This window comes from Lactuca saligna, chromosome 5, assembly GCF_052625555.1.
Source record: "Lactuca saligna cultivar CGN05327 chromosome 5, ASM5262555v1, whole genome shotgun sequence".
Lineage (NCBI taxonomy): Eukaryota > Viridiplantae > Streptophyta > Magnoliopsida > Asterales > Asteraceae > Lactuca > Lactuca saligna.
Window position 1 is genome coordinate 293446297 of NC_136421.1, and position 17794 is coordinate 293464090.

A 17794-nucleotide genomic window follows, 5' to 3' on the forward strand; every position below is an offset into this window, starting at 1 on the left:
AGCATAGGAGATGCATTCTTGCTTGAAAGATATAATATCAGACAAAATATATTCTTTAAAGTACGGAAAGCTAAAAGACCCGCTCCCTTGTGCTGAATTTTTTTTTAAAAATAGTTACTTTTAAGTAATGTTTGCATCTTTGCATTAAACGCAACATTAAACAATCTTTCTCTATGACCACCATATGACTGCAACAACCACAAACCTAATTGAGCATCAATAAGCCATTCAAATTGAAAAATACATAAACTTATCATACCCATCGTATCATATACTCTGTTACATAATCATGGAACACTTCAGAACATAATAGGTCTCACTCAATTCCACCATCATCTCATCCAACAATTTCAAACAGCAGTTTTGTATGCATGATGTGATTAGTTAGGTACAATAAGGAAATCATTATCATGAACTTAATTCAGACAGATGATGAAATTTGAGTTTCTTACTACTAGATAAAATCCAACTAAGCCACCAATATCATCTGAACGACCTTTCATATATGTGTGAAAACAAGTGGCATTTGATGGATACAACTTTAATTTCAAGACTTCCACCAGCAACATTTGCAGTCAGGTTTCAAGATTTGATGTCCCATTGGAATCTTTTTGTGCCTTTTGTCTCTGATTGCAAGGGTGGATGCATAATAGTTATCTGTCACAAAAAGATTAGCAACTAATACAAAATTTAACCATTTGAAATAACAACCGTGTAAAATGGGTAAAACTTACAATATGCAATGCTTGTACAGAAATGTGATACACATCATCCGGACCTGATTGGCATTAACTGCAGTTTGATACATTTGAAGCCTAAAGAAAGACAGTTTATGTCAACTTTTTTTATTGAAAAACTTGCCTATTGTAAGTACCAAAAATGTAATATTACTCTAAAAAGATTGATAAACCATTCATATGGTGTTACAGAATCAACTGTGTCTGAAGAGGGTAACAACGTAATTTCATCCAATTTAGCGTGTATCATATCAAACTTTAATAACTACTTCATTTTGAACTAACTTACTGTCCTAGATGAAAATGAACATGATCCCAAATATGACTCCGTGTTGTTCCTTTTCAAAACAGAAAGATGGATAAATCATTTTACTAGAAACAAAGATCAAAAAAGTTATAAACCTCAAAAAAAAAAATTAAAAAAAATCAGCTACACTTGCGGACCAAAATTTAAAAAATACTTATAAAAAAGACAGATAAATCATTTATTTATATACTGTATTTATATATTGTTACAAAACCATTGATAGTCAATAATGAAAATTATCTATTAAATACTAATAGCAAAACAAAATTATCTATTAAAATATTAATATATGATCAAGTAACAAAAATTGCCACCAGAAAAAGCAAGATGAAATCCAAACTTTTTTAAGATGACTGGTTTGGTTGAAAGAAAATGTAACAATAAGATGCTTGTTCAAGCATATCACAGCAGAATAAAGAGGTTCCTGCAAAAAAATGATTTTCTTTTTTAACAATATTCTCATATATAATATTTTTAATCACAAAAGAGAATTGATTATTACCTCATCAGTTATACAAAGGTAAAAACTGACATCCTCTTTCTATTGACCACTTGTTTTTATTATTTCAACCCACAAAAGACCACACACCATGTGGCATTTCCCTTCCCTGATGTCCTAATTCACTAAATAAAAGCACATTTATAAAATAACAAAAAAATAAAAGAATCAACCAAATAATAAAAATCTTTTGTATCGAATTACTAGGCGTACTCTGTTACATAATCCTGAAACACTACAGAATATATAGTAGGTCTCAATTATTCCATGTCATCCAACAATTTCTAGTTATCCTACACGAATGAAAATACAGTAATCAAGTCATAAAGAAACAGCAGTTTTGCCATGATGTGATTAAGTACAATTAAAAAAATCATTATCATGAACTTAATTCAGAAAAAAAACATAACATTTTTGTTTCTTACTCTTTGATAAAATCCAGCTGAGCCACCATAATACTCCTGTATGATCTGGTTGAAATAAGTCCCCTAACTACGTAAAAAAAGGAATAAGTTCCACTTGTAGTAAAAAAAAAATTCAACTATCCTAGACTCGAAAAGAAAAAAAAAAGGATGAGTGAATGTTTCAAACATAAGTCCAAATATTATTGTAGCAAAGACAATCAAAAAACTGTTTCAAATTGGCAAATGCATCCAAGAGTATGTTAAAATAATTGGAAAGCAAACATAACTTAATTAAACAGAAACTTACAGCTTTATGCACAACTTTAAGTTAGAACCACAGCACACTTCTGAGTTAAAAAATACAAACAAATACATTATCTTTCCTTAAGTGAATCTCTAATAACCCAATAAGTTATTTAGTATTTTAATTTGGCTTGTGATTATTTACTTATCTCTACATAATTTAATCCAGTAACATTTTTACCCTCAAAACAAAGTAAAACAACTCTTTAACTTAATTCAGACATTTCATCAAACACCTAAACTGCACAGAAAAACAATCTACAATTAAACTATACTTTTTTGAATTTCAAAACTATTTAATTTACCGACATCGCCGCTTCCTTGACCAATCATCTTCGTTTGATGGATGCTTTCATGCTTTGAATTCAATTTGACGACAAAAATTCAAAAAACCAACAACGAAAAAAATAGATGGAGGAGAAAGAGAAAGAAACCCAGAGCCAAAAAAAGATCTGTGCTCTTTTTCTCGACCGGTGAATCCAGTAACGAAGAAAAGAGACCTGAAGAATCTTGGCCTATTGAAAATAACTAACAAAAACAAAAATAAAATCAATAATACAAATAAAGGAATCATGAACGTTACCTAAAAGACGAAGAGGGAAACGCAGAGGATTCTTGAACGCAGGAAAATGAAAGAAAGAGGAAGACGTGGTGTTAGAAGAAAAGGGGAGAAGGTGGTGCCACCAAATAAAACCCTCTTCTTCTTCTTCAAAGAAACATGTCTCCGGTGGTGTTTGAAGAACAGGCGGATGAGTGAAGAAGGTATATATTAAGCGCCAATAACCCTTTCGACTTCCGAATTCCAACGGTTCTTTTTCATAAAACCTTTCCAAAAAATAACGTCTTTCTAAATTACGATCCTAACAAACAAAACATTTCCATTTATCTTAAGCCACATAACTTTTACCATTTAAACTGTAAATTTATCTTTTATTACAAAATTGGTACCTTCCTCTCTCATTTTACATTTTAACCCAATTTTATTTTTTATCTAATTTGGTCCAATCTTCTTTTAGAAAAATTTCCAAATGTTTTTAACAACTTTCTTTTTATATATATTCTTAAAACTTAGCTTTTTTTAGTTATTTTGTTACAACTATTAAATTATTTTTATATATTAGTTATTTTACTTAAAGTTGATTTGGGATTTATGTATTGTTTCTAAAATTCCTTTATTATTATAAATATTTTTAATTCTTTTTTGGTATTTTACAAAAAATATTTTTTACAATTTTTTAATATTTTTTTTATCAAATTGTTTTTATAAAAGTAGGTTTTTTTATGTTATTTTTATACAAAGATTTAGATCTTCTCTTTGATACATGTTTTTTAAGATTTTCCCTGTATTTACAAATATATTTTTTCAAAAATCAACTTCTACTTTTTTACATATTCATTTTATGCATGTGCAGTTGTAAAAATACGTTAAAAAAGTTCTATTTTTTTTAACATGTTTATATATAAATACATAAAACTAAAAGTGCACCTTAAGGAATGCACTTTCATGCTATAACTAAATGTAACCCACCTTTTATGGTAAATTACAATTATGTCTTGTTTGTTGCACATGTTATATTTTTTACAACATATATTATACATCATGCAATTTCCTTTGTTTTACAATTTTGGACCAAATAATTTTGTTTTTCAATTTTTTTCCAAACCTTATTTTTTACAATTTTTCCATAACATATAACAAAAGAATTTAACATTTGACAAAATTTTAGACACATTTGATAGTAATTTCAAGCAAAAGGGATGATATTAGTAGTTTCTAATTAACTTTTCTTTATACACTCAAGATTTATCATTATACTAAGATAATATTACTAGTTACAACTTATTATATAATATCAATATATTAAATCATTTCTAAAACAAATAAATTTGATTAATTCTATTTTTTATTATTAAAAACTTAAATTTATCGATAATTTTATTTATCCATAGTTTCTATTAATGTTTTAGGTATGTTATAATGTTCAAATAAACTAATATTTGGCTTCCATTTAACCTGTATAACTAATTATGTTCGTAATTTTATTTTCTCTATGTAATCACCAAAATAACCACATGAAATACCTATATATTTACTTTCAACCGAATTTTAAAGAGATTCTCAACATGACCACTTTGTATGATTTCGAACAGAAATGCCCTTGTATGTATTTGTAGTAATCTTTACGTTTTAATTAATTTGTTTTAGATTTCATAGAACATCATTTTAAAACTAAACATTCAACACAAAACATGTATTCAAATAAAAATCAGTTCAAAAACCTAAGATGTTTATATGTTACACATTCTTCATAATATTTGTGTGTAACGTCGAAATTATGGAATAGAGCAATTAACGATGGAACTTTGTATGGTCATAACTCAACATTTCTAAAAACGACATACAAAATCCCACACACAACACACTGATGTGGTACCCCTACAATACTAGTACGTACTTGAAGCTATCATGTGACATTCATAAGTTGGGACTAAATTGTAACATCCCGAAAATCAGGTATATTTATTATTGTTGTTGGAATAGTGTCTAAGGCTGCAACTATATTATGTAAGTATTTGATCCGGTTGTGCATGGTTCTTTTGGGTTGCCTTCACCATAGCAACTTGATGGATGATTTGTTAAGAGAGAGTAAATATTATAAGGAATAATATATGGTTATTTGATTAATATATAAGTCATAAATTAATTGGAATTAATTTGGTGACTTAAAGAGATTAATTAAATAAATGGGTATAAACTGTCAATTGTTTGATAGTTAAACTTTAGACTATAAATCCATTGGGATATGCTTTGGACGAATTCTATGAGATATAGGATAGCTAAAATCGTCCAAAGGCTTATCTATGGAATGGATTTGGATAGCCTTAAGAGGAGATTATCCAATTAGGGTTTAGGTTGTAACCCTTAAGGAGTCTACAAGTATAAATAGACCCTAGGGGTGAGGGAATTCGATACACCATCTAAAGTAGAGATACTCTGGCCGAATTCCTCCCCTCTCTTCTCTCCTAAATCATCTTGCTTGCTATTGGTGTTTGTAAGCCATTAGAGGAGTGACATTTGTGACTCTAGAAGCTCCAAGACGACAAGATCAACAAGGAACTCAAAGGTATGATTCTAGATCTGTTTCAATGTTGTTATTTAACCTAATTATCCATTAGAAGTCTTGGATTCAAAGCATGTTTAATTAGAAAGCCTAGATCCGAGCATTAGGGTTTTGCATGCGCACATAGGAAAGTTCTTATGGCTAAAACTCATCAGTGGTATCAGAGCCTAGCTTGGTTTTCTTTAAATTGTTGCTTGATTAATTGAAACAAACCTGCAAAATTCGATTTTGGGTTTATGAGTCATGTACTCGGCGAGTTCCAAAGTGGACTCGGCGAGTAGGCCTGTACTCGGCGAGTCCGAGCGTCTGGATTAGGCAAAACCGGGATTTTTTCATGTTTATCTTATGGAAACTTACCTTAATCATATTAGATCAACCCTAATTCGATTTTTTGATATATATGACTATTATCTTGATCTAATTAAAGATATTTATCATCAAATAAAATATTTAATTTCCTTATGTGATAAATGATTAATTATTTTGATAATTATCTTAAAAGAAATCTTGGATAAATCAAATAAAGATAATTAGGACATTAATTGTTAATTGGAATTATTTGTTATTTGATCCTTCATGTTTTAAATGTTTAAAACCTACCCTAAAGTTTTGAAATTTATATTTGTGATTAAAAGTTTTAATTTAGACAACTTAAATTTCAAACCCTAGATTTTAAAAAGTTTTAAAATACAACCCTATACTAATATGATATTACTAGAATAATATATATATGTATAACTAAATGCTAGTCTTACCGTTACTAGGCCTCATTCACGAAGCCGATCTATATGGTGGGTATAAGGTTGCGGCCTATAAAATGGCGCTTAATGGGTGTACACTCACACCCACCGCTTGCTTGATTGGTGGAGGGTCGTTAGCCGAACGGGTAGGATAGGGCAACCTCATCCTCTCATTAAAAGTATAATAAGAAATACAAAGTAACTACACGTTTTAAAAATTTCCCAATCATAGTTACTTTAGGAAAAGTGAATTGATGCAATCCCATGAAATTACACTTTGCACCTTGCTAAGAAGTTAGTGGAGCGTGTGTGGTTTACCGGCACACTAATTGGTTCTAAGCGAAGGTGGCAAAGGGTGATTCATTGTTTATCATAGTTCGATGGAGCGTGTGTGGTTTACCGGCACATCGAATAGGTGATCGTTACAATGAAGGCACCATGTGAATTTGCATGGTAATTCACACCCGCTTTGTGATCCTCGGCATCCCAGTCACAAACGAGAGGGGCATATCGAGATTTAAACATGCCATTGAATAGTTTCAATGAATCTCATCCGAACCTAGGAATTCTCAAAAAAACACTTAGGACTAATAGTTTAAGTTTTGTGATGGAGAATTAGTGAATCGTCATTCACTTACCTTCAATTTATTTGCATGTTAGATTACGGCATCCCTTTTCTAGTATGTAAATGTTATTGTTGGATCCTAGCCCTAATTTTCTTATTGGGTGATAATTAGGGATTCTTATTCTAATCTATCTTTGTCCTTTCTATAGATGTCGAACGCAAACAACGCTGCTGCTAGTTCTTTCACGTTGATGAGCCTTTGTCAAAAGGTCACCTTCGATGGAACGAACTTTAGCGAATGGATAAGATACATTCGCACCATTGCTCGCTATGAGGATAAAGAGTATGTCCTTGATGAGAAGCTCGAGAAAATCAACCCCGAAGTTGCTACTCCCGAAGAAATCACCGCCTTTGAAACTCATGAGCGAGATGCAACGAAGGTACATTGCATCATGATCGCAACCATGAACTCCGAATTCCAAAAGTCCTACGAGGACATGTATCCATACGAGATGCATCAAGACTTGTTGGAGAGATACCACCAAAACGCGAGACAAGAGCGTTACGAGATTTTCACTAACATGATCTCCGCTAAGATGGGTCATGGAGAATCTCTTACCGTGCACCTGCAAAAGATGCAAAAGTATGTCGACCGCCTTCGCAAGATAAATGTTGACTTCGGTGAAGACTTGGCGATCGATATGGTGCTTCACTCTTTGCCTCCGATGTACAACCAATATAGGATGACCTACCACATGAACAAAGAAGAGGTCACCCTAAGCAAACTCCAAGGTCTCTTGAGGGTCACTGAGAGCAACTTCAAGGACAAGTCTGTTGCACCTACTCCCAATCCGTCCGCTGCTCCTGTCTTGGCTATTGGTCAAGGAAAGGGAAAGAAGAGGAAAGCTTCATCAAATAACTATCGCAAGGTGAAAGCCCGAGATGGTGCCTCTTCTAGTGGGACCAAAGTTGATCCCGCTAAGCCCTGCTCCAACCCAAAGGAGGCAGAGTGCCACCACTGCCACAAGATAGGACATTGGAAGAGAAGCTGCCCGGATTACCTGCAAGCGATCAAAGAAGGAAAGATCAAGCCATCTTTCGCAGGTATATACACAATCAAATCTAACGCTTCTAATCATGCTATTTCTTGGGTTCTTGATACTGGTTGTGGTTATCACATTTGTTTTAATGTGCAGGGACTAAGAAGAAGTAGGGATGTAGAGCAAGGAAGGATCAATCTAATCATGGGGAACAGAAGATCGTCGCCTATGACCAAGATTGGAGTGTATTCTTTAGTGCTTAGGAATAGTTTGGTTTTAGATTTGAACAATTGTTGCTATTCGCCAGAAATGGCTAGAAACATCATTTCATTTCATGGTTTATATAGACAAGGATTTAGATTTTATTTTAATAATGAGAATGGTTCTATTTTGGCTTATCTAAATGGTGTCTTTTACTTTGAAGCTATACCATGTAATGGAATATATGAAACTGTTATGATTGTTGATAACTTAAGAAATGATGTTTTGAATATTGATTCTTCCACTAGTTTGGATAAAGCATCCTTGTGGCACTGTCGTCTTGGACATGTCAACAAGAAACGCATAGCTCAACTCCAAAAGGATGGAGTGTTGGAGTCATTCGACCTTAGGGAAGATGACACATGCGAGTCTTGTTTACTTGGAAAGATGACTAAGTCACCCTTCACGAGTACTTGTGAAAGGGGTGAGGGGCTATTGGACCTAATACATACCGATGTATGTGAACCCTTTAGATCAACCATGAAGGATGGGAACCGCTTCTATGTGACTTTTACCGATGACTATAGTAGATATGGGTATATCTACTTAATCAAGCAAAAGTCAGACACCTTTGAAAAGTTCAAAGAGTTCAAGAATGAAGTGGAGAATCAATTGGGCAGGAAAATCAAGATGCTTCGATCCGATCGAGGAGGAGAGTACCTAAGTCTTGAATTCCACGATTATCTCAAGGAGTGTGGAATAGTTTCGCAATTGACGCCTCCTAGGACACCGCAGTTGAATGGTGTGGCAGAAAGGCATAATCGAACCTTATTGGATATGGTTCGCTCTATGATGAGTCGTGCTTCACTACCTATCTTCTTTTGGGGGTATGCCTTAGAGACTGCCACCCATATCCTTAACCGAGTCCCTACTAAGAAGGTTGCCAAAACACCTCACGAAATGTGGACAGGGAAAGCTCCCTCGTTGGCACATATCAAGGTTTGGGGTTGCGAGGCTTTCGTAAGACGAGATACTCACGACAAGCTTGAACCTCGAAGTGAGCGATGTATTTTCATCGGCTACCCGCAAACATCCTTTGGATATCTCTTCTATAGACCGAAAGACAATGTTGTCTTTGTTGCGAGGAGAGGAGTTTTCCGAGAGCGAGAACTCATAAGCCAAGGAGACAGTGGGAGGCAAATCGAACTTGAAGAAATTCAAGAGTCGATAGATGAAGGAACCTCTACCGCTGGCATTCAACCCGAGGAGGAAACTCCGGTTGAACCGATTGACGAATCCTTACCTCTCAGACGTTCCGATAGATTTAGAGTTCAACCCCAGTTTTATGGTTTTCATATTACTACCGAAGGGGACACGTATATTAGTGATGGTACACTAGTAAATCTTGATGAACCTAATAGCTATAAGGAAGCCATGGCAGGCCCGGAGTCTGCAAAATGGAAAGAGGCAATGGATAGCGAGATCCAATCCATGTACGATAACCAAGTTTGGAATTTGGTTGATTATGTGCCCGAACGTAAGACCGTTGGGTGCAAATGGATCTTCAAAAAGAAGACCGACGTGGATGGGAACGTACACACATATAAGGCGCGATTGGTCGCGAAGGGCTTTACTCAAACTCCCGGAGTTGACTATGATGAGACCTTCTCACCAGTTGCGAAGATTAAATCTATTAGAGTGATGCTAGCAATTGCCGCATTTCATGATTATGAGATTTGGCAAATGGATGTCAAGACCGCTTTCCTTAATGGAAAGTTGGCTGAGGATGTTTACATGGCTCAGCCAGAGGGGTTTGTGGATCCGAAGCATCCGAATAGAGTGTGTGAGCTTGAGAAGTCCATTTATGGACTTAAGCAAGCGTCTCGCAGATGGAATCTTTGCTTCGATGAGAAAGTCAAAGAGTTTGGATTTGTACAAAGCGAAGACGAATCTTGTGTATATGTCAAAGCCAGTGGGAGTATAGTAAGCTTTCTCGTTCTATATGTCGATGACATATTACTCATAGGAAACAACATCCCGACTTTGCAGGAAGTCAAGTCCTATCTCGGGAAGTGTTTCGCTATGAAGGACCTCGGAGAGGCTTCTTACATTTTGGGAATAAGGATAGTAAGAGAAAGAAGTAAGAGACTAATTGGACTTAGTCAGAATACTTACTTAGAGAAGGTACTAAAACGTTTTAGTATGGAAAACTCAAAGAAGGGAGAATTACCGATACAAGGAAATGCCAAGTTGAGTAAGACTCAAAGTCCGAGTACCGAAGCTGAGATAGCAGAAATGAGCCGAGTACCATACGCTTCCGCAGTTGGCTCAATCATGTACGCTATGACTTGTACTCGCCCTGATGTAGCCTTTGCCTTGAGCATGGTTAGCAGATATTAAGGGAACCCTGGCAAAGCACATTGGATTGCGGTGAAGAACATCCTTAAGTACCTTCGGAGGACGAAAGAATGGTTCTTAGTCCTTGGAGGGAGTGATGACTTGAAGGTGCGAGGGTATAGTGATGCCAGCTTTCAGACCGACAGGGACAACTATCGTTCGCAGTCGGGCTGGGTCTTTACCCTAAATGGAGGAGCAGTGACATGGAAAAGTTCCAAGCAGGAAACCGTAGCTGATTCAACGTGCGAATAAGAGTACATCGCAGCGAGCGAAGTGTCGAAGGAGGCAATATGGCTAAAGAACTTCATTGGTGATCTTGGAGTTGTGCCGGCCATAAAGGAGCCCATGGAGATTTTCTATGATAACGAAGGTGCAGTTGCCTTGACCAAGGAACCGAGGGATCATGGTAGATCTCGACATATCGACAGAAAATATCACTTTATTAGACATCGTGTAGAAGAAGGACAACTCGTAGTGAAAAAGGATATCATCAGAAGATAACCCAGCAGATCCGCTTACGAAGGGACTGAGTAGGGTTAAGCACTTGCAGCATGCTAGGAGTATTGGGCTGAAGGATGATATTAGTATAGATTAGATAGTGTTAGAAACGTATAATAGATAAATGTAATTAACATTTGATGATTAAATGAAGGAGTTTTATATATGAGTAAAGTTACTGTCACATGTTAATTGTTTAACTATTGTTTCACTTTGCATGTTTTGACTTCCAGAATAATTGAGTTTATTAGGAATAATCGAATTATTCAAATGGTCCACAATCGTTCATATGTTGGGAGTAGATATGAATGAAGATTGTCATGAATTGGTGTGTAGAATGTCTAAATGGTGTTAGACATAGCAAGGGTTGTTGCAACGTTCATGAGTGCTTATGAACTGGTTTTGAGCATTGGAATAAACCCGCGCTTGCTGGAATCACCTTATGGAATACGATATAAAAGGTGATCGCAAGACGATAATATCATATAGTCTTAAAACCTAGATATATGGTTTATTATTTGTTAATTGATTGTACATTGATAATGCGAAAACGCATCAGTAATTCGGTGTTATAAAACGCATTATTGTGTATAGTTGGTTAATGAATAAGTAAATGCATATAAGTCGAAGTTTATCTGTAACTTTTATCTAAGAAGGTAAAAGCGATATCTCGGCCGCTCGATGATTTGATTTGACTTATGTGCCGGGCCCGGTCAGAACTGAATTGATGTGTTTGATTAAGTTCTATGTCAAATAAATCAGAGATCGAGAAATCTAAATGCTTGACTAACCATTCCATAGGATTGTCGGCATGATATCTAACAGAGGACTGTACGATCCCTTATCTAAAGGACAAGATTGATTAGATCAGAGTTGACAGCGTCTTTGAGAGCTACAATTGCAAACCGAATTGTACTTGTATAGTTACTAGACTTATCCAAGTGGGAGACTGTTGGAATAGTGTCTAAGGCTACAACTATATTATGTAAGTATTTGATCCGGTTGTGCATGGTTCTTTTGGGTTGCCTTCACCATAGCAACTTGATGGATGATTTGTTAAGAGAGAGTAAATATTATAAGGAATAATATATGGTTATTTGATTAATATATAAGTCATAAATTAATTGGAATTAATTTGGTGACTTAAAGAGATTAATTAAATAAAGGGGTATAAACTGTCAATTGTTTGATAGTTAAACTTTAGACTATAAATCCATTGGGATATGCTTTGGACGAATTCTATGAGATATAGGATAGCTAAAATCGTCCAAAGGCTTATCTATGGAATGGATTTGGATAGCCTTAAGAGAAGATTATCCAATTAGGGTTTAGGTTGTAACCCTTAAGGAGTCTACAAGTATAAATAGACCCTAGGGGTGAGGGAATTCGATACACCATCTAAAGTAGAGATACTCTGTCCGAATTCCTCCCCTCTCTTCTCTCCTAAATCATCTTGCTTGCTATTGGTGTTTGTAAGCCATTAGAGGAGTGATATTTGTGACTCTAGAAGCTCCAAGATGACAAGATCAACAAGGAACTCAAAGGTATGATTCTAGATCTGTTTCAATGTTGTTATTTAACCTAATTATCCATTAGAAGTCTTGGATTCAAAGCATGTTTAATTAGAAAGCCTAGATCCGAGCATTAGGGTTTTGCATGCACACATAGGAAAGTTCTTATGGCTAAAACCCATCAATTGTAATGTCCGCAGATCCATGTTAGTTACTTTAGAGGCAATAAGTGTCGAAAGCAACTTTTCGGAAAAATATTATTTAGAATAAATAATCTTAACCAAGTTGTAGAATATGTCTCAAGGTTTTCATACATATAAAGAATGTCGAAATCCGAGTTATAACGAAGAAGTTATAACACGTTGAAGTTTCGCGACGGAACCGGTACAATACCGGGAAGCGTAAACAGTGAATTTACGATAGAGTGAGTTTTAGCCTTAGTGACCTAAACGAAAGTCATAGAATTCTTTAAACTGAGAGCGTCGATAAAAAGAACGCCCAAATCTGACTTCGTATGAGGAAATTATGATTTTTCGAAGTTTCGGATTAAGCAGTATACAACCTGAAATTCGAATAATAGATCGAGCGGTTTTTAGCTGACATGACCTAAACAAGAATCAAAGATCTCGTTAAGAGTAGCGTAACGAGAAAAAGATGGGCGAAAACGGACGTCGGATGAAGAAGTTATGAGAATTTAACGGATCAATCATGTCCTGACCTGTTAATACTATAACTTTTAAAATAAAGTCAAACTTAACCGACGGAGTCTAAAAGAAAGTTGTAGAGTACGTTCCTGCCTTCGCGTGGATATAAAGAACGTCGAAAACGGAGCTCGTATGAGGAAGATACGAATTTTTGAAGTTGGGAATCGGATTTGCGAAACCTGGTGCAAACCTGATGACGTGGCCGAGCCACAACCGTCCGATGCGCCATCTAAGATCACGCCACGTCGCTTTGCTTCACTACGCCCCGCGTCCGAGTTTGGTACGCCCAGCGTACCCTTGTCCTTATCTCTTCCGATGTTGTGAGCCAGCTGTATATGAGCTGGAGCCTTATCCGAAGCTACGCCCAGCGTAAATCCGAGGATGCTGGCCTATAAAAGGGATGCGAGCCCTTCCGAAAAATTCACACCTTTCTTCATTTCTTCTCTCACCAATTTCTCTCTCTAAGGGTTTTAACTCTCCCCTAAGCCTAGGTGATCCCCTAACACCCTAAGCCTAGGTGATCCCCTAACACGCTAAGGAAGCTCCGAGTCTCCCGGAGTCCCGAGAAAAAAAGGGTCTTTCGGTTCGGAAACGTTGCTCCAAGTAAGGTTCGATTTTCTTTAAAACCCGCTGTAAGTGAGCTACGCCTACACAATTTTTAATATAACTTTTAGATAATTATAGTAACGTTATTAGGTCTTTAAAATAATTATTTGGGCTATTATTATGAGTTATATAGAGTGTTGTTTAACGCTTATATAATAATAATAATAATAATAGCTAGACTATTAATTAGTCGCGGTTAACATTAGACTAAACCCTAGTGATATTTATACTAGGTTTATCGAGGGATAATTGTTTTAAGATAATGAAATGTTGTTCGAAGGCAGAATTACCACCTTTTTCAGGTGAGTGCCTAGTCCCTTTCAAGAACATGATTTTAATACAAGTATTGATTGAATGTATTTAATATATGTTTATGTGCAAATTATTTAATGTTGTCTGAATTACGTGTTAAATGACATATCTAGTTATTTATAACGATTTAGGGTAATGGGTAAACCTAAAATTTGTTATGTGGGTCATTGGGTAGTATCTCCTTATGAGTACGAGTGAGATATATACGGGGAATAGAACCCTTAAATATGTCACTGATCAAGAAGCACAGATTATACATAGTCATTCGTCCCTAGTCAAATCTTATTTTATCCATTTAAACTGTAAATTTATCCTTTATTGCAAAATTGGTACCTTACTTTCTCATTTTACATTTTAACCATTTTTTTTATCTATATTGGTCCAATCTTCTTTTAGAAAAATTTCCAAATGTTTTTTACAACTTTTTTTTTTTATATATATTTCTTAAAACTTCGCTTGTTTAGTTATTTTGTTACAACTATTAAATCATTTTTATAAATTAGTTATTTTACTTAAAATTTGATTCGTGTTGTATGTATTGTTTCTAAAATTCCTTTATTATTATTATAAATATTTTTAATTCTTTTTTTGTATTTTCCAAAAAATATTTTTTACAATTTTTTAATATTTTTTTATCAGATTATTTTTATAAAAGTAGTTTTTTTTTAAGTTATTTTTTACAAAGATTTAGATCTTCTATTTGATACATGTATTTTAAGATTTTCCTTGTATTTACAAATATATTTTTTTCAAAAATCAACTTCTACTTTCTTACATATTCATTTTATGCATGTGTAGTAAAAATACGTTAAAAAAGTTCTATTTTTTAACATAATTATTTATAAATAAATAAATAAATAAAACTAAAAGTGCACCTTAAGGAATGCACTTTCATGCTATAACTAAATGTACTTTTATCGTAAATTACAATTTTGGACCAATTATTTTTTTTTTTCAAATTTTTTCCAAACCTTATTTTTTACAAATTTTCCATAACATATAACAAAAGAATTTAGCATTTGACAAAATTTTAGACACGTTTAATACTAATTTCAAGCAAAAGGGGATGATATTAGTAGTTTATGATTAACTTTTTCTTTATACACACAAAATTTATCATTATACACAGATAATATTAGGGATAAGGTCACTGTAGCACATGAAACTTTATTCAATTGGCATATTTGGTCCTTAAAGTTTTTTTTATACATTAGGCCAGTAAACTCGTAAGTGACCTTTTAATTACACCATTTTATCAAGTTTTAGAAGGTTTCCCGGTTACAATGCTTATGTGGCACGCTGATGTGTCCAATAAGCTCACGTGGGAAGCTATGTGTCGAAGAAGTCCAGTTGTCGATATAGGCTTATTAATTCAAACCCTCATTCAGACCTCCATTAAATCTTTACTTACCCCTCTCTGAAAAGTCAAAGACTTCCCCATCCCTGACTATTTCCGTCCTGAAGAAGAATGTCTTTGAGCTCATCGACATCAAGGAATCAGCTACAAGTCACTCATGTTCAGTCACAAGAAGGGGTAAAGGTTTGTGATTGTGTCGTTCCAACTAAAGAACGAACCTATTGGAAGATAACAAACCCTGGGAGGCGATTCTGGAATTGTCAAAACAGTATGGTAGGTCCCGATTCTCTTGATTTTGATAAGTTAGTATTTTATGGTTTGATTTGTTGTTTCTTTCTGTAAAGACGATAATGGTGTATTTGTATTTTGTTCCATCTGTTAAAAACCCTAATTTTATTTGCTTCTTGACGATCACTGTGAATAAAACCCATTTCGTTGGTACATTAAAGGTAGTTGATTTGTGATTGTCAATCAACCCCTAATTTTATTGGCTTTTTATAGACTAGGTTGAGAAAATGTAGCTTCTTTGAATGGAAAGATGAATAACAGGCAGACGGGTACTACAAAAACCTGATATATTCTCTGAAGCAGAAACTGGATACCAAAGAGGAACTGTCTGAGATGAACAAATTGAGGAGAAGGATTGCTGAAGTAGAGTTTATGCTATCACAGGAGCAGTATATAAGGTTGCAAAGAATGATAAATAAGTTCATGATGCAAGGAAGGCAATAGGCAAGTACAAGATGATAGTTGCCCTATTGTTTGCTTGCTTGGCCCTATGTGTTTTGAAGTTAGGGGATGATTGTAGTTAGTTAGGTTGGTTAGTGTAAGCTTTTGTTTTTTTGGGATCCCTTGTATTTTTTGTAAAGGCATACTAGAAAGTCAATAATGATGGGCATTTTGTATGTATTGAAGCTGCTTTTAGTTATAAGTTGGGGTTATCAACCTTAATGTGTTGATGTTGTAAGGTGGTAAGTCCCTAATGAAAGGGCATATGATAAGTAATGTAAAAAAAATATTCAAAGTCCCAATTGTAGGGCATTTTGTATAATCAGATGTTGATGTTAATCAAACATACGCATGGCCTGTATTCCCAATAAATATATTTAATTAGATTGGTTGTTGTGCATGTTTTAAATTTGGAAACAAATTAGGAAGTGGTCCATGTGGAAGTACACTATGTGTATGGGGACCATTTGTAGTCAGTTGGTGTTTTAATAATGAAAAAATAGGACCTATGAAGCCATTATAGAACCATATCTGGGACCATATAAAACATCCCCATGCATGCACATTATTCCAATTTTTTCCATGCATAAATATTCAAAGCCAAATGTCATGATTTTACTTAAAAAGGCAACATACTTTCATACTTCATGTCATACATAATTAAATGACCAACATACCCTTTTCTGTCATACATAATTAAATGACCAACATACCCTTTTCTGTCATACATACTTAAATGACCAAAATACCCTTTTCTTTCATACATAAATAAATTACCAACATACCCTTATCTGTCATACATAAATAAATGACCAACATACTTTTTTCTGTCATACATACTTAAATGACCAAAATACCATTTTCTGTCATACATACTTAAATGACCAAAATACTGTTTTCTGTCATACATACTTAAATAACCAAAATACCCTTTTCTTTCATACATACTCAAATATAAATTACCAACATCCTATTACATAAACTTTAATTATAAATTACCATCATCCTATTACATAAACTTTAAATCCAATATACCATCATCCTATTACATAAAGTTTAAATACAAATTACAATAAATACTAATCAATTACAAGAGCTTTTCCCTTCGAATTTCGTGGATCATCAACACCACTAATTGTTTTGCCTAATTTCAGCTTCAATATTTTCTCTGACTTTCTTCTCCTTATCCTCTTCAAAATCTCTGAAATTGACCTAACACTTACCTGCTAAACTTGGATAATAGGAGCAACCTCCTGAACATTAACATTATCAAGTTGGGCATTAGGATTAACCTCATCAACCTCCTAAACATTTACATTATCAACTTGGATAACAAGATCAACCTCCTCAGCCTCCTCATCTTGAACAACTTCCTCAACCACAACAACTTCCTCAACCACATCAGCTTCCTCACCCATAACACCCTCATCACCTTCATAACATCTAGGTGGAGTAAATTGCATATAATGACTAAAATCCCCTGCACTACTAGATTCAACATCAGTAGGAGTAACTTGCATATCATTTTGAGTAGTATCCATCTCAATTGGAGTCATTTCAACCTCTTCATGTTGTTGTGGTTCACTTATACTACTCTATACGGCATGATATAATTATGTTAGTAACAAATCATATGTAAATAAATTTAAATTTTAAATTGTTTTACCTGTCCTGCATTTTGCTTCACACAAACTTTTTGTTTCTTCTGTTTCTTCACATTTAACTTTTGGGGCATTCTCTGTGGACAATTGGCCTTGTTGTG

At 34.4% G+C, this 17794-nt stretch overlaps 1 protein-coding gene across 1 annotated transcript; it reads right to left on the minus strand.

The window, feature by feature from the left end:
• Positions 1-201: 201 nt before the first annotated feature.
• Positions 202-17767, minus strand: LOC145046875 (uncharacterized). The gene is made up of 6 exons (XM_078995133.1): positions 17699-17767; positions 17349-17627; positions 2834-3110; positions 1969-2035; positions 735-815; positions 202-657 (listed from the first exon to the last, which is right to left on the minus strand). Exons 1-6 carry the CDS (start codon positions 17765-17767, stop codon positions 654-656), a joined length of 777 nt encoding a protein of 258 aa, XP_078851259.1. The 3' UTR covers positions 202-653.
• Positions 17768-17794: the final 27 nt, after the last annotated feature.

Coding starts and splice junctions, on each gene's coding strand:
- LOC145046875 (XM_078995133.1), bottom strand. CDS start 17,767: ATGCCCCAAAAGTTAAATGTGAAGAAACAGAAGAAACAAAAAGTTTGT. Junction 2,036..2,833: donor TTTCCCTCTTCGTCTTTTAG/GTAACGTTCATG, acceptor TTTTTTACGTAG/TTAGGGGACTTATTTCAACC. Junction 816..1,968: donor CAGCTGGATTTTATCAAAGA/GTAAGAAACAAA, acceptor GTCTTTCTTTAG/GCTTCAAATGTATCAAACTG.